General features: G+C 38.9%; 1 protein-coding gene across 3 annotated transcripts in view; it reads right to left on the bottom strand.

Moving 5' to 3' along the window:
* Nucleotides 1-1,695: 1,695 nt before the first annotated feature.
* The window catches only part of SH3GL2 (SH3 domain containing GRB2 like 2, endophilin A1), a 90,765-nt gene continuing 70,733 nt past the window's right edge, over nt 1,696-21,727 (bottom strand). For all 3 annotated transcript variants that reach the window (XM_005154981.3, XM_034073227.1, XM_034073226.1), the window contains exons 2-9: nt 20,709-20,777; nt 18,427-18,499; nt 12,998-13,141; nt 11,072-11,205; nt 10,414-10,572; nt 8,843-8,946; nt 5,428-5,558; nt 1,696-3,154 (exon numbers count right to left, since the gene is read on the bottom strand). In XM_005154981.3, coding sequence (XP_005155038.1) covers nt 2,955-3,154; nt 5,428-5,558; nt 8,843-8,946; nt 10,414-10,572; nt 11,072-11,205; nt 12,998-13,141; nt 18,427-18,499; nt 20,709-20,777 — 1,014 coding nt within the window. In that variant the 3' untranslated portion in view covers nt 1,696-2,954. The remainder of the gene's footprint in view (nt 3,155-5,427; nt 5,559-8,842; nt 8,947-10,413; nt 10,573-11,071; nt 11,206-12,997; nt 13,142-18,426; nt 18,500-20,708; nt 20,778-21,727) is intronic.

Raw genomic sequence — 21,727 nt, 5'->3', positions numbered from 1 at the left:
TTACAGAAACTAAATTGTGGCCAATCTTAGGATTTAGGCCAGAACTGTAAAGAAAAGTGATGGGAGTTGTGTATCTCTCTCTCTATCTTTAATAGTTTGGGTTGGAAGGAACCTTTCAAGGTCACCTACTCCAAACACCCATACAATGACCAAGGACATCTTCAGCTACCTAGATCAGGTTGCTCAGTGCCCCATCCAACCTGACCTTGAACTGAGCCGTGAATGAGGCTCTGTCAAGTCTCTGTCAGTGTTCACATCCCTTTGCTAGGTCTGTGGGGTTATGTGACAAGGCGCTGGCAATGGGGACTGCAGGCCAGCCTCTGTGAGAGGTTGGACCTGCCTCATGCTGGACACAGCTGGATCCAGCAGACCCACCAGCGCATGGCTGAGCCCCTCAAGCAAAACAGTGGCACCTCAGAGAAAAAAAACTTGAATAAGGGTAAAACTCACTGGGCAGAGTGATGAGGAGGGAAAAATAGGAGTGAGAAACAGCAGGAGGAACACCAAGGTCAATAAAGGATGCTGAGGAGGCATTAGAAGGGACCCACTGCTGGAACAAGGCAAAACTGTGAGGAGTGTCATGGTTTTGGCTGGCATAGAGTTCGTTTTCTTCCTAGCAGCTGGTGCAGTGCTGTGTTTTAGCTTTAGTCTGAGAACAATGCTGATAACACACTGATGTTTTGGTTGCTGCTTGGTAGTGTTTACCCTGATTAAGGACTTTCAGTCTCATGCTCTACCAGTGAGGAGGAGAACAAGAAACTTGGAGGAAGTAGAGACAGGACACCTGACCTGAACTAGCCAAAGGGGTATTCCATACCACAGCACATCATGCCCAGTTTATTCCCCCTGCACCCCCACCCCCACCCCACTTTCCCTTTTCATTTTTTATATATTCTTTTTTAATTATTTCAATCATTAAACTGTTCTTATCTCAACCCACAAGTTTACCTTTTTTTTTTTCTGATTTTCCTCCACATCCCATTAGGGAGGAGCAGCTGAGCGAGTGGCTGTGTAGTACTAAGTTGCTGGCTGGGGTTAAACCATGACAAGAAGAAAGGAATAGCAGAGAGGAGCTATTATGCACTGACCATAAACCTCTCATCTTCCTGCAGTGCTTAGGAGTTAGGAGTGAAGGAGTGAATTTGAGCTTGGGAAAAAGGTGCGATTCTAATGTTTGCCTTTTTACATAAATTTAATTGGTAATAAATTAGTTTTCCCCAAGTCAAGTCTGTTTTGCTAGTGACAGTGATTGGTAAACAATCTCTCTGTCATTATCTCAACCCACGACCCTTCTTACCCTTCCACTAAGGAGGAACAGCGTGTGAGCAGATGGGTGGGTGTTTGGCTCTTTGCCACGGCTAACCCACCACAATATGTGTACAACAAATAATATAAAATAAAATGCTGTGTCATATGAAAGAAAAATAATTCTAAGTTACCGTGACTTTACGCTTTACTAGGGGGTTTGTGAAGACCAGAATTCTTTAACGAGAAAGAAACTGCATCCACAAGACTGCATTCTGGTCATCATGACATTAACTTTATGTGCTCAGTGTCTGTTCAGGAGGGCTGTTATGAGTTCTAACTGACTGAATGACAAAAAAAGCATTTTTCACATTTGCACAAAATGAGGAATTTTTGTTTGCTGAAGTCAGCACAACAGATTTGAAAGTAACAAAGGAATAATCCACAACCTTATCCTAGTTATTCTCTCAGCATTTATTTGAAATATCAATACTTTCCATAATATAGTTTATGCACTAAGCAGTAGGGAATTGTATTCACTTCACATCATCCAGTACTGAAGTGGCACACTTTAAGCAGCACATTAAACTTCTGGAAGAGACTGTACAATTTAGATAAATAGAACTCTGGATAACTAAACTAACAGAACTTCTGCAACCATTACCAAAAGAATGCCAAGAAGCTAGGCACAGCACTGTACACACAAAGTGCAGGAAGGAGGAACACAAGAGAACCAACTAAACATATGGGGGGAAATGCTTTTGCATATACGGCCACATGTCTTTAATTGGTCAACTCAAAAAGGTAACACGCTTCATTTAGTCCTCATTGAGGAGAGAATGTGCACAAATGATGTTCGAAGAACACATGGTAGAAACGAATTAAGTGAGTGTCATGTTTGGTTGGTTATTGTATTCCTCAGTGAATGAGTTTACAAAGGATATGTGGTGCTTAAGCAGCATCATTTTGTGCCAAGACTTGACAAGAAACAGTTAACAAATGCCAGTTTTATTCCCCATCTTGCCCTCTTACTGGCATTTTGGTGAGCATGCTCTAAGTACCTGAAGGGCAAATTCAGGTGGTTTGTGTCCAAGGTTTTTACTACAGGAATCCCCATTTTATGGTTTACAGTTTATCAGTGGATGGAAATAGGCCTTTTAACAATAATTAAGACTATAAGAATGAGCAGAAAGCAGCAGAACACACAGTACAGTGGTTCACTTTCTGAGAAACCAGGTCTACATTTATGCCATCTCTGTGAGAACAAGCCGATTTGGTTGGAAGATACAATACTGTTAGACCCGTGTGAACTGTATCATTAGGAAGGGAAAGATCAAACAGCAAGAACTCTTCTTTTTATAGAGAGCTAAGACTGAAAAGTAATACAATGGTGATAGGCATTATCTTCCCAAAACTTCCTGCTACCTCACTATGAGTTACCCGTTTTGCCATCATCTTACCAGGTTCAACTCCATAATGTCTCTGGTTACCACCAGGCCAGCATGGCCAATAAACTAACCCACACTATGCTGGCTCAGAAGATACCACGCATCACCACCATGTAGTATGACAACACACAAACCAACGATGCTCAGTGGGAATCAGTAACTCTAACCACTGCAGTTTTCACTTGTAAGGTGTAAGAAGCAGCATTTTTAAAGCAGTGGTACTGCACAACTATCTGGGTCGCAAGTAGTGGATCAGCCATCCTAATTGGGCAATGGAACTAGAATATCAACATAATTGATGGGGAAGAAACCTGACTGGCCATGAAGCATCCCCTCATACCAGTTTTCATCAATCTGGTTAGTGAGGGTAATGATATCACCCTCTTTAAATCCCAGCTCCCCTTCGTTTTCTGGTTCAAAGTCATACAGAGCTCGGCAGCATGGCTGATCCATGTGAACACCTGTGGAGAAGAAACACAAAATAAAAATGTGCTTAAAAATCTCAACAGTTGTATAGTTTTTACCACTGTATCTACTACAGGTGTTGCTGTTTCTGATGTCACACATTCCCTGGTAACATCTAAATTTCAACCACTAAACTTCATTAGGAGACAGCTATCAGCTTTTGCAGTCTTTAGTTTTCATATGTGACTACTACTAGATGTCTGAGAATCCTGAAACAACCAGGATACAATCAAGACACACCTAAAAGCATGGCCACAAGCAGTATGGAATAAATTAAAAAAAAAAAAGAGAGAGAGAAACAAAAGCCCTAATATATTTCCAGCTTTACTGGCACAGAGATGCTTTGTCTATTTACCTCAGGTAAGTTGCTTAAGGGACAGCTTAAAACGACAACAAAGTTGTAACTGTGTCCTTGTCCTTTTATTAAAAATGTACAGTTACACTGTAAGCCACTATATATGCTCCTATTCCTCTGAATTTTAATATGAGATTTTCAAAGACCTTTTCTCCCCATCCCCACAAAACACTTAATTGCAGGGCCACCAGGGCAGATTCAAAACAAGTTTGAAATTAAAAGCTTTCTAATATGCTAGCTCATGAACGTCTGAAAATAAACCCATTAGAATGGCTAATGGATAAGTTATTAGTTAGGTTAAATTTTCAAACATTACATATAATTAATAAATATCCCCTCCACCCCCGAAACTCTATGGTTAGTGTTTCAACTTTTTCATGTATGCTGGCTTCAGGATGAGTAACTTTCAGATTTTAACTTCTTGCGTATTCATTTCAACCTCATTGTGGCTAGAAAGCCTGTGCCTGAGCTATTTTAGGACAAAAATATTCCACTTCTATAGATCTCAGTAGAGCAATTACCAGATTTAATTTATTAAATTCTGTAGTGAAATCTTTTTCATATTTTTACCTATCACTTAAGTGTATTTTGCTTTATTTGTCATGAAGACTATCTTGCTCGCATCAACAAGCCTTACAATGTGTGTTTGGTATCCCTGTTGCTAGGAGCTGAAATTCAGAAGACCTTAACAAATAAATTCCAATGACCAGACTGCAGCTTTGAATGAACCAACCCAAAAACATTTTAAAGGAATTTCAAAGAAGGCATTTGTCTGAAACTATTAAACACTTCAAAAGAAAGAACCCCCTTGAAGAAAATGTTAAACACATTTCTCTGAAGAGGAAAACATGACTGCTGCAGACACACAGAAACTTAAGTCTGACCTGCCTTAGCACAGACTAGTGTTCATTACAGCGTGTCATGTAAGTGAAGGCAACAATTACTGGTGGTATGAGGAGAGCTTTAGCGTGCAAGACTCAAACCCACACTCATGTACAAGGAATCTCCATTGTATCACCCTCGTCATTAGCAGAGGTTACTAGGAACTTGCATGATTATCTAAGACAACGTCCAGCTGCGGGTGCCACATGGAGGTATTGTTTCTGCTTGTATCTGGGAGAACATCAGACATCAGGATGTGATTAGAAGGAAGGAAATCCCGATTAAAGATGTAGTGAAAAAAAATCCAGTCTTGTAAGGTGAAGTGTGCTAGCAATTGTTACTGAAGTAAACTGGAATAACTGAGGTCAGGATCTGTACGGAGGACAGCCCTCACCATGTCATGGAGGAAAAAACCATTACTGTGAGAAACAAACAATAATGCTTTTTTAGTATGTGCTGATATGAAATAGACACTTCCTTAAGATAGTAATTATGCACAGTCATATAAATGCTTAATCTTGCTTGCACTCCTGTCAGTTGGGCAAAGAAAGTAACTTTGATAGCTTTGTTTTCCTTTTTAGTGATTTTCACTTTCAGGCTCTTCCTGTTGTACTACCTGGTTTTAAAAAGCAGGATAAGGTTATAGGGGCTTTGGAAGGGTTCAGGGTTCTGCATTTTCACAGAAAACTTCCTGTTGTTTATCCGGTTTCCTAGATTTTTTTTTTATAAAGCTCTATATTTTGAGGTGAATTTAAGTAGAGGCAGCATCTCTTTGAGCTTCTAGGACTAAGGAAATTTTTCATGCAAAGACACATTTAAAGCAGTGGATGATCCATTCCTGTTCTCCTGCCTGAGGATGTGAGCACATCAAAAAGAAACAAAGAAGCAACACTTCTAACAGCTCTCTCCTATACTATCTTCATTCTCATTATCTCTTACTAAGAACTTATCTCTAGAAAAAAGCATGGGACTTCAGCATTGTAGCAAAACTTCAGGGTTGGCTTTTCTCCTCACATTGCTACTGCCATTTACCTGATGGTTTAGGTGTAGTGGCATGGGATATTCCTCCATTGTGCTGAGTATTATCACCAGTTGTGAACTCCAGGCTCATACGGGGTTTGGGTTGGTATTCTCTCCTGGGCTGAGATGATGCCTCTTTTATTCTGCCAAAACATGAAGTGTGAAGAATTAGCTTCTTGTTAACAGATGAGATGCACCAAACTTCTTTATTTCCATGGCTGAAATTTTGATGCACTGCTTATCCAGACTAAACAAGCTTGGGCATTTGGAGTAATTTTTTGCTTACAGCATTAGTTTAAATTACAAAAAAAACCCACCGGATGTGACTATGCCATGAGGTTGTTAATTTTAATTTCCCTCTAAGAACTTAGCATTTTGCCTGGCTTCCTTTTGCCTGACAATAACAAAGAGCTACTAATGGGCAAAAACTTGTTACACGATTAGCCGTGCTTGGAGAAGTGCTGTACAAACATCTCTGCCCCAGTTTTTAGCATGATTTTTGCTTCCATCCCTTGCAAGCCTTAACTGTTCAGTTGGCTGATGCCAACTCTTGTCATTTTATGAGACTGTGTGGGATGTACTGACTTCAGCTGCAGATTTAGTTAATTTATAATCTGGAATATTTGTTTCACAGAGGTATACAACTCCAGTTTTCCTGACTCTCAAAATAAAAAGACTATGCATCATTAATTTCAATTTATTTTTCTAATTGAGAAATCTAGAATTTCTAGGAAAGGGTACATTTTCAGATTCAGATTCAGAGTAAAATTCAGTGACAGGGTGATGACAGAATCAGAGCAGCTTGTGCAGAACAACTGCCACATGTATTTCTAATACTGCACATGGGAGAACACTTGTGCTAAGACCTCCATATTTAAAACACAAGTTTGTTTCTCTAACCTTCTCTAGATCTGCCCTAGACTTGCTGCTGGCAGCACGTTTTGATTTATCTATTGAAAAGATCTGCTTTTAAATTAACCAGTTCTGGTGCTGATGACAAGGATTTCCATACTGTCCAAAATATTATGTATGTTAGTCAGTCCCCAGAGATCACTATTCTTGTTTACAAACAAAACCATAAGCATAGTAGAAACATAAATTAATGTTTTTAACAGTTAACATGAATTCTCAAAATAAACTTAAATAAAAAGGCTTTGCTGTGTTTCACTCATTAACAGAAGTTACTTTTTTCAAAACAGCAAAGTTTTGAAGCAAGAAATACTATTATACCTAATGAAACAAACACCAGATATGAACTAGAAGGCAACAGTTCTACTGATTTGTTAAAAATTACCCAAAAGCTCAGCATAAGCCATGTTTCTTAAGAAACACCTCCAAGGAAACCATTCCTGCTTCCTAGCTGCTCTGTCACAGAACTCTGTCTTGAAAATTGCGGCCTCCTTTTGCTTGATGAAAAGGAGAGTTTAAAAGGAAAAGCCTTTACTGACCTTCCAGATTTTATTCATTTTATTGCAAGTCTACCAATGTTTGCTAAGTTTCTGAAGTTCCAGTTCCTGGAATCATGGCATTTTAAGGAACTTTATACCTTCTATTAATGCACAGAAGATAAATGAAAATTCTTGCAGTTCCTGAAGGAAGTTTTAAAGCCTAATCTAAAGGGCTCAGGAACACCTGAGTGCATTTTTAAAATTTTGATGTTTTTTTCTCAGCCTAACTCATTTTTTCTTAAAATTTTTGGACGATAAATTAAACAGGTCAGTTTCAACGGTAACTTAGCAGTTACAAGACATTGTCCATGCCAAATAACAGCACAAACAACTTCCATTTACATCTTTCAGTAAGTATGTAGGAAAAAGTATCTGGATGCTGTAGACATCACTGAGAGTGAACAGTAAGAAATTTGGCTGGCTTAAAACCAAAGCATTATTTATTTTTTGGTCAAAAAAACAACCCCCAAAACCCAGGGCCATGCATTCTTTGCCATCTACATACCATCAGCAGGAAAAGACAAGTAGTTCTCATAGTAACATCTCTACATCCCTGCTTAATCCCTGCCATGAGCATATCACAGTGCTCTAGTTTGTGTCCAGTGGATTATTTTGCAAGCAGACTCTTTACAATTAGGGATGTACAGTAAGTTTACGCAAAAGATTTACTTCAGCTGATCTGTGACAGCAGTCTGATGTAAGGTTCTTGAAAAGCTAAACTGATTCAGAGCTGAAACTTAAAGAAAAGATACTGAACATTTATCACAAGTTTCAAAAGGGCAAAAGATTATCTGAATTGGTACAGGAAGAGAAATCTGTTGCAGAGAGGTATGTTCGCTGTATGGAATAACTTATGGACTACAGAACACCTCATCTGCTCCCAAGGATTCTTTTGTAAAGTGAATTGCAGTATTCATTTGGAAGTGCTGAAAATCACTCTGTGAGCTGTTCAGGCAATACTTCAGAAACGGCCTTCTGGGCAGCCTACCTACAAAACAAATGTTGCTCCTAATCACAAAGGAATGTTAAGACTTAGAACTGGATGAGGTTTTATACGCTGTGTGCTCTAAGAAAATAAACATGCACAGACCCAGTAGTACCAGAAACTAGATCTGCACTAATGACATCAGAAATCTGGAAGGAATCATGGATGATTAAAAAACTGCCTTCACACAGTATGTGAACATTATCTCTCTTGAGAATTATATGCAGCTTTAAGGAAGAGTCTTCTAGAAGCATGTGAACTAAACAAATCTTTCCTGGATTTTATGTTTCTTTGAAGAACGTGTGTAGGAAGCTGATGAACTCTTACAAACATTATTTTCCTCACTTCAAGGGGGGTACAATCTGTTTTTATGGATAGAAAAAAACCCAAGAAGTTCTAAAATATTCTAAAGTTCTATTAGAAAGATATTATATTGTATCAATTCTGAGATGGCACTTGCAGTTCCAGAAAAGGGCATGGAAGAGGTAAATTCAGTTGAGCCTTGTATCATGTTTGATCTGGTAAGAAAGCTGGAAAAAAAAGAGTATTCAATATGGTGACAACTGATGGGGGTCTCACTACCTGGCTCAGGAAGTTGTTCATGTAGTTGTAACAATCAATCTTTAACATCTTCTCCTGGAAGGACTATGTTATGAATACATGCAGGAATGGGAAGGAGTCTGAAGTTGAAAGTCCCACTGACTTCCCATATTTTTAAGCACTTGCTTTCATTTAAATCACATTTCACATCTTTTCTGAGCTGACATGCTTTCCTGAACACAGTTCTCATTCAGTCATACTCAGAAGTGTATGTATCTCCAAAACATACAAACCTCAGCTTCCAATTGCCTAATGAAATTATCCTTGTTTTCATATACATACAGTTATCAAGTTGCACAAGGCAACAGCTTTGCATTTTACTCATATGTTTACTGCCTCTGTAAAACAGAAATACCCAACCCAACAATCAATAAAGTTGCACAAAGTGCATTACCTATCTTCCAGCTTAGAAGTAACTCGCTGTAGGATCTGTGTGGCCTGCTTGTGGTACTCCAGCTGGGCTTGTACAAGAGCAGAAAGCTGGCTCACTTGTTCAATCTGAGGATTGACAACAAAACATCAGATCTTAGGTGAGAACTAACAGCTCAGCAAAAGCAAGTAAAGACCACTGTCACAGTGACACTGAAAAGGCAGTTTTACTTATCTCTCTAAAAACTTGATTTTCATATTTGCGGTTTGTAAATAGTTACATATCAGCCTTTATTCATACCTGTGTCTGGTTATGACCTGATCTGGAATGGTAACTGCAGCTCTTCTCCGCTGCTGATCTCCATGGCAGATTTGCAATGAACAGCAGCCTACAGACCTACCTCATTCAGCAGAAACTATGAAAGTAAAAATGGACTGTAATGAGAGCACAATACACCTTTTCCCTCCCTACCTTTGAGGGCACAAACCCAGAGTGGCTATGGTCATGCTTCTGGCCTGCGAAGCAAACCAAAACATGAAGATACTACATACTATTGGATACAAAGGATTTGTAAGTGAAGGCAGATAGTATTCTACTTCATGAGGGAAGAAACATCCAAACTTTTGTGTGGGAATGCAACTGCTAGCAGTTTCCAAAATACACAATGCAGCAATGGTATCATGCAGGCCAGCACTATCTGACCCCACAGCACTGGATGTTACTACAAGGATTAAAACTACAATCTTGGTATACTTCTTTCATTTCAGCACAGCTACATTTAATTTCTAGCATGCAAGTATTTTCAGGTTTGTCATGGCCCCTCTACCACAATCTGGTAATGAAGAATTAAATTAGGTGTATATTTGAACTTTAAATAAATAAAATCATTTACTTCAATAGAAATACTTAAACTGAGTTTCTTTTGACCAGGTATTCTATAACACAGATTTCAGCTGAAATATTTTTTTCTGCCAAAAGAAATAAATTTTTCTTCTTTCTTGATTTTATAATTTGAACATTAATTATAAACAGAAGATTTAAAATACCTAATAGTTGTTCAATCCTAAATGAGTCTGTAAGCAAAAACCAAGCTGCAGAGTCAGATTTGCACAGTCATATTAACTTCAGCTTTCCTATTCACTATTGCAACTGATTACAGCAGAGACCATGTGGATGCAAGTTCATCATCTCCGATCTTAACCAATCCTCTCAGGAGCCCACACACCTGAGCAAGTATCTTGGCTCAAACCTTAAAACCACAACTAAGTAAAAGTCATGACTTATATTTATACAGCTCTAAGAAGGAAGTTATATTGTTTTTTAACTAACACTACACAGGAAGCACAAATGATGCTACAAAGGATTTATGTTCTTTAGCTCAGCTACCTATAAAATTCAGCTACCTGTAAAAGCGCTACATGTGCATGCTGTACATTACTATAGCTTCAGAGCCTTTCATTGAGTCAAACAAGGAAGCAAGTGCTTCCCTATTGTATAGTGACAGGAATCTGTGTTGTGAAGTATTTAATAGACTGCTTTAGATTGCCTCACTGCTCTTTTTCAGATTCAGCTCAAAGATTGACAAGGGATCTCACATCCATCTCCAAAAGGTTGAACATGCTTGACTCAGCAATTTCTTTTGATTCATCAAATTTCTCCAGAGCCTGGCGAAGTTCTTCATCAGGGAGCTTGCCCTGTCTTTTCTTCTTGTAATCGAAATCTAGGCGTCGACCCTCCATTTTCTTTAGGTGATGCTGAAAAACAAGAACACAAATACAAGCAAAGAATAAAGGATGTTCCCCAACTCTCTTATACTGCATTGTAATCAGGTAGTTCACTAACATTTGCAAGCATGTGCTGTTTGCTGTGTATCAATGTTTCCCCACAGGGAAAAAATACAGATCAATGAAATAGGTCATTTTACATATCATTTAAGAAGTTATGGTGTGCTGCTAACATTAAAAAAAGGCCACGCAGAATGTGTAACTGCAACTGCAATCTGTATAGTATATATACGAGTTTATAGCTTTTTAACTCTGATGCACAATTACCTGAACACTATGTTTTTTTCCCAACATGTTTAAAATAAAACTCTATTGAAAGCAGTTTTGCAACAGAACTGAAAAGTAAAACTCAAGTCAAAAGACATTATAATCAGATCATCTCTAATTCTGAAAGCCCATTTTAAACCACACAACTAACATCACAGTCTGCACATTCAGTGTTATTAAAATGCCACGTTGAGGACAATACCTGTATTTCTCTAAGATCTTTGTCATGGAGATTCTGAAGTGGGTCAATGAAGTTTTGTTTCACTTCCATGTCAAGAGAGTCCTTGACCTCAGAAAGCTCCTTCATAGCTTCTCCGACATCTGCAAGTGCTGGTCCTGAAAGAATATATGTTCAGCTTGTTTCAAAATAAATTTACAAACCACCTTAGAATGAAACTGAGTCATACCAATTCTCAAATAATATACCGTCTGAAAGGACAACATGTATTTTAAAAAATCAGCAGCCCCCAGAGTTAATGCCTTGCAACATAGTTGAACTTGAGGATCTATGCTGCATCAAGACAGCTTTCTCCACACCCCATGGAGGGGTTGTGTTGTATTCTATTCATTCCTCACTCTGGTGAAGCAAACATGCTGAAACAGAATTATCTGTATTTCCTCCAGCATTGCCATCACCAGACGCTGAAGCTGAAGAGGAAAACAGCTCTAATTCAAGTTTAGGTCTTCCTGTTTCTATCAGTGAGACTGGTGACAATATCAAATATAAAAATTCTTAACAATTTCACGAAATTATTTAACGAAAGCTTTTTTTTTAATGAAACTGTTGATTTCATTCACCTACTCAAATTCATAACCTTCAGGAGCAATTAGATGCTTTCTGAGTTTTCCTCCAGTATTGAAGGCCATAAATGCCTTCAATGAAGGCCACTCTGCACAAATTTATGTCCTCTGCATAAAAACAAAAGCAAGAGGCTCAAAAATACCCTCTTGGTTTGAGGTGTAGGCTGGTGGGGAAAACCCCCCACATTTTCAAAGAATACAAAGGGTCTTAAAACCTAGAAATGTGAGAAATCAGGAGTTTTGTCTCTCAAGCAGGGGATACCAGCAGTGCACTGCAAAACTAGAAAGCTTGCCAGACCAAGATGAAGAGTGACAAAAAGCCACAATAGCTGCTATTAGTTAAGGACATGAAAATAGGGGATATACAGTGATTTGCAAAAACTAAACTCTATCATGTCTTCATTTTCTCTTTAAAAATGTGTTTGAAATTTAGCAAATGTGAGGCAAACAATAAAAAATCAGTAGTCTTTAGCACAAATCAACCTACATCTGCCAAGCTAACTAGCAAATTACATAAAACAAACAGGAAAATATTTTTTCCACCGCAGATGTCTTTATATCAGGAGCAACACGTTATGAAGATTTAAATAGGAAATGGAATTTTTACAGACTTGAAGTTTCTGTGTGTTGCTGTATAAAAATTTGGCCACAGAAATTTGTGTGAGAAAAGCTCACACAAATAGGACAGAAAGACAAAGGATCCAATCATGTATGTCATCGTTTTTAGTTGGACCTCTACTGTTGAAGAACACAGTGGTAAGTCTCAGTTTAACATTTCTAACTTGGGCAGCTATAAACTTATCCAAGGCTTGGAGGGAGGAGTGGTTGATAGGTAAGACAGGAGTATTCACTAGTGCCTTGAAGTGTAGAATTTCATCAGAAAAAAGGTCTAAGTCTATTAAAAATATATCAGCCTTTATTCTTTGCCTGTAATGACAACATTTATTATAAGGATTCTGAGGACAAAGGGTTTTATTGTAAACATGCATAGACATTACCATTTCTGAACACATACGTTTTTAATCCCAATACATCGCTAGTAGCATAGCCCATGACAGAGTGCCTAAAGCCTATACGGATATGGGTCCAAATGGAAACAACTTTACTTTCATCTACAATAAAAAAATCTCTAGTCCAAATCCACAAAAGATATTCAACAAGCCTAGTCCTAGTTTCTCCTTAAAGGAGAAGTCTGATGAAGCATAACTCTGATGCTTCTTGCAGAAGCTGATCTTTGTAAGAGCACAACACTTCAATAATGAAAGTTATATTAAATGTTACTACAATTTTTATTGCATTATTATGGAAAGGGAAGTAATAAAGTTACCAAAATTGCATTCTTCTCCAAGCTCTCGTCCAAATTTCAGCATCGCATCTGCCAGCAAGGCTTCAGCCTGAGGATAACCTGGTCCCTTCTCCTGGCCTCGAATTTTTGACATAGTGTTGATCATGCTGAGTTTAGCTCTGGAAGCTGAAGCAGGCAAGTGACAGAGGTTACAAACATGCAATAGTTTGATTACACAGAGAGGAATGCACTCCTCAGATTTCTATGAACTACCTACAATGTATTTGAAGGACACTAACTAAGTTTATGGCTATGATTCTATGATTCTATGCTTTGGTTTTCATCTATTATTTTTAGAGCAAAGAAATAAAGTATTGTTGGTCTGACTTTCTTGTCTTCTGCTTGTACACCAGAGACAATGCTCTGCCCCGAACTTTAAGTCAAAGCTTCCCTTGAAGTCACTTGGACAGAGAAAGCCCAGAACACTTCCAAGATAACATGTTCAACACGTGCTCCAACTCAGGTAGAAAAAACTTTAATTCCCCAAAGCCTATCTTAAAATTCTCAGGTACCAGACTGATAGCAAGTTGAGCAAGCCTTGCTCTGAAGAAAACTTCAGACTAAACTGGAATTTAATCCAAGAATAAACTATGGTGCCCTATATGTTTTAAATGCTTGAAAGCAATATTAAATAAAGCCTATATTCCTGAACATGATGTCCAACAACCTCTGAAATTGTTCTTGGTTTTTATGGGGATTTGGGGAAACTCTACTTCAGTACAGTTTTCAATTGCATTTTAGCCTTGGTATTTTATTTCAGATGCACAAATGCAGATCAAAAGAAAGCATACAATTATCATAATTGATGAAAACACAGACAGCAAACACAGAAGAACAAATTTGTTTGATGATGTGCTTTAGCGAATTTTTGCAAGTACAGAATGTGAATGGCCTGCAGAGAGTGAATTAATTAACAGCACTTGACTTCAAATTTTGCCAGCTACATCCTATAGCCAGCAAAGCTGACGCAGTGTTTCTACCTGCATTACTGTGTGTGCTACAGTGGGGCAGCTACAAATTCATCTACCTTCCTTTTCGCAAAGGCCTGACTTAGCTGCTTGTAGTATTTCTGCTTACAACACATTAGTAGCTCACACTTTCGTGTCCTGATTTCACTAGTCAAAATTCAACCTTGTACACATTTCTGCAGCAAAACATAACACTAGCAGTCTGGAGCCAAAACAAGTGCTTGCTCTTAATTTTCTGTGTATCAAGAGACAGTTCTTGTTGCTGAGTATGTTTCACTTTGTGGCATACAAGTGTAGAAACAGACACAGGGGAATCAGGCAAATGTCATAGTACTTATTTTGCCCGAGAAACAGCTACAAAAGGATAACATTTTTTTGACATACAGTAAATATGTTTTGTAAGCTTTCTCACTACCCTTGAGTGCCACCAGATCATGCTTTTCAGCATCTGAATTTCTTGATGCCTTCTGTTTCAACTCACTATAAAACTATAATCAGCAGACTGGCTGACTGTTCAGTACAAGCAACTGCATTTTAATGAAGTGTCTGGCTTTCAAAAATGGCATCAAAGTTATGGTGGCAATTAAAAAATACAGAAGTGCAAAAGAAACTAAAAAGCAAACAAAATCAGTCAGGGTAAAGAAGATAGCAAGCTTAATTAAATCAGGAATAAATGAGAGTATTTTCAGAAATAAAATAAAAAAATATTTTCCCAAAAGACGGACGATAAAAAAATTAAGTGGCTATGTTCTGGAGAGGTAAGCAAGAGCAGAAAGAAAAGGGAACAGAAAGAAAGATGAAAGGACAATAAAGGAAGGATGAGAAATAAATCATAAAGAAAGGCATGCATAAAAAAATCATGCTTCAATGATTCATCTAATCATTTAATAATGATTACATTAGAAGCCTGATTTAGTAGGAAATCTTAGAATACATCTACCAGTGATCTCATTCCACTATTAAGGTTGTTTCCAGTAACTTTCACAGGAGCAGAGGTGTTTGTGCTCAGTCAGCCTCGAACTCCTGTCTAAGCCGTTTCATTTCTATTGCTTTATTGTGGTATTGTATGTGCTTTCTTCCCTGAGTTATGTTTCTATCTGAACAAGGACAGGCAGAGATCCACAAAACACCACATGGAAGTGACCTGAATACTTGGGATTTTTCCAGTTGTGGCCCCTCTCCTTTACATTGGTTTTCATGGTGTCACCAATGATTCACCTTAATATGAAGTGTTAACAGCACCATGGCAAATTGTAAGAATATTGCCGGAAGAGTTAGGAAGAAACTTCAGCAGTAGGTTCAACTGATCACTCTTTGTATTTTCAATCTTGTTCATCCTTCACCCTCTTTTTCTTGAAATTATGGTCACATACATATGAATGGAAAGTCTTTGAGCCTTCAACATGTTCGATTTTAGTTGCTTTCAGGTGTTCTTTTTTTTTAATTGGTAGGTCTACAAAGCTGTCTTTTTCAGTCACAGTAACTTCAGCCCAAAATCTCTTTCAATAAATTAGCTTTTTTCTCTAGTATCCTTTTCCTTCTTTTTCCCTACCCTTTCCCCTTACCCCTTCCTTTTTCTTTCCAGCATTCATTAATTGTTTAGTGAAGTTAGACAATGCTGAATACTTCATTTATTGATCCTTCAAAACACCAATAAGCCAATCATCGTTAGCACTGCAGTACTGTTATCTAAAAATATGATGTTTTCAGGGCACATGTTATTATCAAGGTTTGTATTGGCTACTGTAATAGATGGAAACCTAGCTGACAGTTGATTCCTGCTCATGACAGAGAGACATTAACAAAGTGTTTTTCACCAAAGTACATTCGGTAGAGCATATACATTAATGTTCATCGTGACAGTTTGTTGGAAAGAGCCAGGAAAACATAGGGTTGTTCTACAGTTGTTCAGAAAACTGTACAGTTGTACAGAAAGTTGTTCTACAACCTTCGTACTTGGCTGTACTGGGGAGCCTGGCCAAAGCTCTTGGTACAGACAACAGTGAGATGATGAGAAACTGCACAGCCCCACAAGTAAACAATTATCGAGCTGGCATAAAGCCGGTTGTTTTTCTAAGGGTGTAACAGCAGGATCCTTTTGTAGCTGAATCCAAAGCCTTACCTATGGGTGTACGCATCACATAGGAATTTTCCCAGTTACCCGAGAATCTCAACATTGGCTGCAGTGGGGCTTCCCAGCTTGAAGTGTGGGCCTGGACGATGATTTGATGGTAACTGGTGATGTATTTCTTCTTAATCTCTGTTCTCACTATGCAGTGATTGTTTGATGCATTCTTGATTTTCCTCTGTGCTTTATTTATGTATCTCTCCGAATTGCTGTAGTGTACTTACTCGCCATAGAGATACATACCTGATTCGCGTTAGTGTGCTTTTTCACTTTAGTGTGCTCTTTCAATAAACTGTGCATGTTACACAGCTAACGTATGTTTGTTTTGTTGAGTACCCTGCCTGTCTGCAGAACAGCTACATCCCAAACACTCTTCTCCTTGTGAAACCCAGGTAAACTTTTAAATACAATCTTCTGTTAAATATTGCTGTTAAATAATTTTTTTTTCTCATTACATTTCTCCCTTTTCCCAATGATGCTTCTGGTTTTTATGAGAATGAGAAAGTAAACAGGAAATACTGGAAATCGGCATTTTTGGTGCTCCAAGTAAACACCAATATAGTAGGGAGATTTTAAAAAAGGAAATTTTTTATTTTACTGAAAATATTAATAATTTTCCACCCAATTCTTGTCACTATTGAGATGTTTTGCAATTGGCATAAAAAAATCTAAGATCAGGTGAGAGCTGAAAAGGATCAGTCCACTTTCCTCTTACTCCATCTGCTATCTTTGCCCAGCTGTGGAATGAGCAACATGATCTCATTTGATATGCAAGAAATTAGATCTTCCTCCTGCCTATTACAGTTTTAGTTTCCTGATTCTACTTGCACATGCCACAAGCAGATGATGAGATGTATAGCTAGAGTATGGAAACTGCTCTTTTCTGCGGCACTGCAAACTTACCTCAGCCTGAGATGCCTGAAATCACACCCTTAGGTACTTCCAGAAATTTAACTTTCTGCTGTTGCTGTGAGCCTCCTTCATGATTCACAGCAATCATAATCACTCAGACGTGTCAGGAAGGCAGCCAGAGAAGCACTAAACAGCCAAAGCCTATTATTGAATCTATATGATGATGCACAACAGCAGCTTCAGAGTAGTTTACAATTTTATCACTAGCCCTGTGTTTGTCAATCCTATGGCTTTTCCTGCAGAGTGCTTTTTGACAATGAGCAATGAATCTGCAGAGTCAAGTCATAAACAGTATTTCATCTGTTGACATAGAAACTGTTCTAGTCATCATTATTTTCTCTCTCACAGTTCTTGCACTTGTAAATATTATTCTTCCTTTTTTCAATCTGCTGACAACATCATCAAATTATCCTCCTTCCCTCTGTTTTCAGCTATGAGGAAACAAATTCCTTACAGTGAATGAAAATCTCGTCTGTACTTCCGTGAAACTCTAAGATACATATAGTAGGTAGAGGGTCCCATCTTACCTTCACATTATATCTGTTGATCCCATCAGTGAAGTCAGGATTGACTTATTGAACCCTTATACTCTTACATCACTACTCTTGAATGTAATAGTTTACATGATTACAAGAGCTCCAGATCCCTGCTCTTTGTAAGTATCCTTTACCAAGAGAGAGGAGCATGCACCACTCACCCCAATCACAAAAACCTTCCTTCATAGAAACCATTCATTTATTTCTATTGCGAAGGTTCAATTTAGTCATCTTTGATTATGTTCTTTCAATCTGCCTTTTTCTCCAGTTCAACAGCTCTTTTGCACACTACCTTTTAGTTCCCTCCTTAGTAACTCTGATGAAGATGGGAAATCCCTAGAGGACTTGGTGAAAGCTCTTGTTATGCCTCCTCATGCACCCTGGAGGAAGTTGCTTCACAACTTTGTCTTTATTCCCATTGTCTGTAAGGCCTGCCTGCTCCTTTTCCCTCAGACAGGGACTGCAGAATGCCTCATGCAGACACCCTCACTGTGCCTGCTCCTGATCCCTAACTGCAGGCTGATGGCCTCATTCTGTTCCCATACCCAGGCTGGTGCCTGATGCCCAGGGCTGTTGCTGCACCAGTACCCCCTGCTGCCTCACTGAAGCAGTGGAATCTGCCCTGGCTATCTGGCACTGCCCTGCTTCCCCTGAGAAGTCCATAGCCACCTCCAGCTCCCAGGGAGCCCCACACTGCTCACAGAGCTGACATTCAGATGCCTGCAAGTATATACATCTATTTCACCAATTTTGTCTTGATCTTGACTGCACCAGTGAGGATGAGATCATTCAGGCTATATGTATTGGTGAAACAAGAGTGTTTTCAAAAAGTGCTGTGAGTACTGCAAGACTGTGAAATTACATTACCTGGATTGGGCTGAAGATACTCTATTGTCTTTGCCATTATCTCCATAACTGCCCTGCTGGTAACATCCACTTTCTAAATGAGAGTTAAGCAAAAAGAAACATGAAAAAGACATGTTAAGAAAAAGGAAGACTTTTTTCTTCTTTTCTTTTAGAAATAAATTCTTATAAATCCTTTTGACTTAATTTCTGTGTCCCTGAGAACTGCCCCACTACCAAAATGGTGATAATACCAGGAAAACTACCAAAGTATAAGTTCACCATTTCAGTTGCATAGCAGATCCATTCTCAAGTGAGGCCATTAGTACAGAGTACCTCAGGATGTGTTGGGAACTTGATGTGACTTATTGTACAATGCTGATACTTTCTATAACCTTGGGAAACATCCGCAACATGGAATTCTTTTTGATAGAACAGTCACTAAAAACTGTTTGAAGAATTAGCCACCTTTCATCCTCCCCCCGCAAAAAACCCTGACAAAATGGGAGGAAAGCCTATGTCAATCAAAACCAACCACCAGCGATAAAACAAGCTGTCTAACTCTTTCAGAGCAAGTTCTGGTAAAACTGGGTCAAGGAAGAGTAGGTATCACTCAGTTTCCAGTTTCAAGAAACCTATCAGCATAGATGCACTGGCCATTGATTTCCCCTGGCTGACTTCATGAAGAAGTTATTTTGTATTTAGAAATCTAAAATACTTAAACCTGAAAAGCAGTTTTTTTACTTTCTTCTACTGTAACAGGAATTCTTGTTTTCTTAAGAAGTACTCTGCATCAGCTTCCTAAGCTGCATATAGCTAAGTGTGCAACTATTCTCCCTCTCAGAATCAAGCCTCAAAGAAAAAAATGTTGCTTTGGCAGGTCTGGGGATCCCTGTAACCTATTCTGTACTCTGCATTTATGAAGACACATTGCATTTCTCTGCAGGGTAGCTTGTGTCCCACAGGGTGAACTCCTTTACCATAATGGCAAGTTCCTCCTTTAAAAAAGAACACCTGAGACAGGTTGTTTGCAGCACACTGTGAGTGACTTCTTTCATGCCTTGCCACTGCCATCTGCCAGGTCTTGCCCTGTGCTTTACACAAAGAAGCAGAAGAGGTCTGCCAGCCCCGGATGAGTAAGTAGCTGAACTGCCTGGTTGAAAGCCCAGAAATGGCTAGGAGTCTGCACAGGAGAGTGGGGATGGGGAAACAGAAGGCCAGGGACAGGCAGAAGGAGCATGGCCACTGCCTGCAGAAATGCTGGCAAGGAACACGGGGCCAGGTGGGGAGTGTGGAGGAAAGCAATGAGTTTACTCCACTCTCAACTCTCAGTTCTTTCACCTCCTGGGCTGCCAACCCATGCCACCCTCCACCACTACGTGGGATTCATCCCTGGCTGTTGCAGTGTCCTATTTTCCACTCTAAACCTTGAACCAGTTTTCTGAATCTCTGTTAACATCTTCCAGTTTTGACAGCAGTGCCTATACTTGCAGCACATTCAAAGGGAAGCTGGGCAGAAGGGGAGAAACCAACTGTGCAGTACTTTCACAGGAAAAAGTACAAAGCATATGCCCTTCTCCTTTATTTTTTATCCAAGCTTTTTTCCCTATCTCACTAGATAAATGTGCAAATAGCTTCTGTTTCTCTCAATCAGTTATGTAACACATACCTAACCTACAAAACACCTAGCAGTAACTTGTGTTACAAGATTTGACAGAATGTCTCAAAGTTGAAGCCAGAAAAAAACCTGTCCATATTTATCCTTCCAACTGAAGTATTATCACCATCGTACCCAGCTGTGGCTTTTTTCCCTGCCTCCTCCACAGAAACACTCAGTGCTACCACTGCCAGCCTCACCAGGCATTCTGCTGGGGGGTTAACCCAATCTACCCACGTAACTTTGCCAGTGGAGGCTGCCTAAAAAGATCTCTGAACGTGTGAGTGAATATCCTACTGCGACTGTCAACCCCCTTTGGCAGACAACTCTTGCTCCTCTTGACTGATGCTCGAGGAGCTGAGAATTCCAGGCACCCTTTACCAGTAAAATTACCATCTTGTAGACAGATTCTTTTTCAGAGATCCTCTACAACGTTTTGACCAAAGCTAATTTGTAGCTGATGTCAGCCTCAATCTCTGAATTAAATACTGGCATTACAAAGACTGCCATATATTACATATGCCTTGGTTAGAAAAAAACACTCACAAGAAATACAAAGCTCAGTCTGGCTGAATAAAAGTTCAGCCTTCCTACCTAGAAAGGAAACCAAATGGTAATAATGGATATACCCTAATGAATTTAGACTTACCCTTTCCATTTCTTTGAAGTCATCATCTAGCTTGGTTCCTTCTGCACCTCCTACTTTTTCACTCACTTTCTGCAGTTAAAAAAAGAACAAAAAACACATTCAGCAATAACTGAAAAATCTACCCACCGTGTTTTCCTGGGGAAACGTTTTGGGTTTTTTTGTAAGCTAGTACAACAGTCAGACATACTACTCTTTCTGAAAAACTTATTTCAAACTGACTTTAAACTACACAATGAGGAAATAATATGTTACTGCTTAAGTTTCAGAGACCCAATCTCCTGCTGATCTCAGAAGTACATTATTATCATTCCTTTGCAAGATCATACCTCTATGTCTCTGTTGAATGAATGTCTGTATCTTGGAACGTAGCAAGCAATTAATAATCAATGACAAATCAGTAGTCAGCAGACAGAAATGTCCATGGTCACAAGTGCTCACGAAAAAAGGAGGCGCTCTCACAGAATAAACTGGGGAAGGAAATCAAGGCTATAAAAAATTTCTCATCAGAGCTGAAAAATGGCCCCAGCTGCTTTGCCCAGTGTGTACCAATGCAACACCAACAGTAATAATCATGCCTAAGCACAGAGCAAGAAGCTTCCAAGGCTGGATTCCAGCCACTCAAAAGACGACAGGCACCCATAACCCCATGACTAAGAACTCTCAGAAACATAATTGACTTAAGCCACTACCAAACCTTCACCATTAAGAACTGAGTTTCTAAATAAAAGTGATAGATACAAAAAAAACTCTACGTAGATACAAAAAAACTCTACGGACCATGCAAGACCTTGAGGTTCACACGAGTTACACATAAAATAACCATTTGACAGCTCTATTAGAAAGAATGAAAGGGATCTTTGGTTTCATGTCTTCAGAAAATACTCTGTTTTTCATGAAAAACCCAGTTTGAAAACTAATTGGAAAATGAATCTGTGTACTGTTTCATTTCCCTAATTCAGTGGAACACAATGAGTTTCCACTTACTGTCAGTAAAAGTGACAGTAACAGAATTGAACAGT

The sequence above is a fragment of the Melopsittacus undulatus genome, chromosome Z, assembly GCF_012275295.1.
Source record: "Melopsittacus undulatus isolate bMelUnd1 chromosome Z, bMelUnd1.mat.Z, whole genome shotgun sequence".
In the NCBI taxonomy this organism is placed as follows: domain Eukaryota; kingdom Metazoa; phylum Chordata; class Aves; order Psittaciformes; family Psittaculidae; genus Melopsittacus; species Melopsittacus undulatus.
Note: the sequence above shows the minus strand (reverse complement) of the source record. Positions and strands in the feature narration are given on the sequence as shown.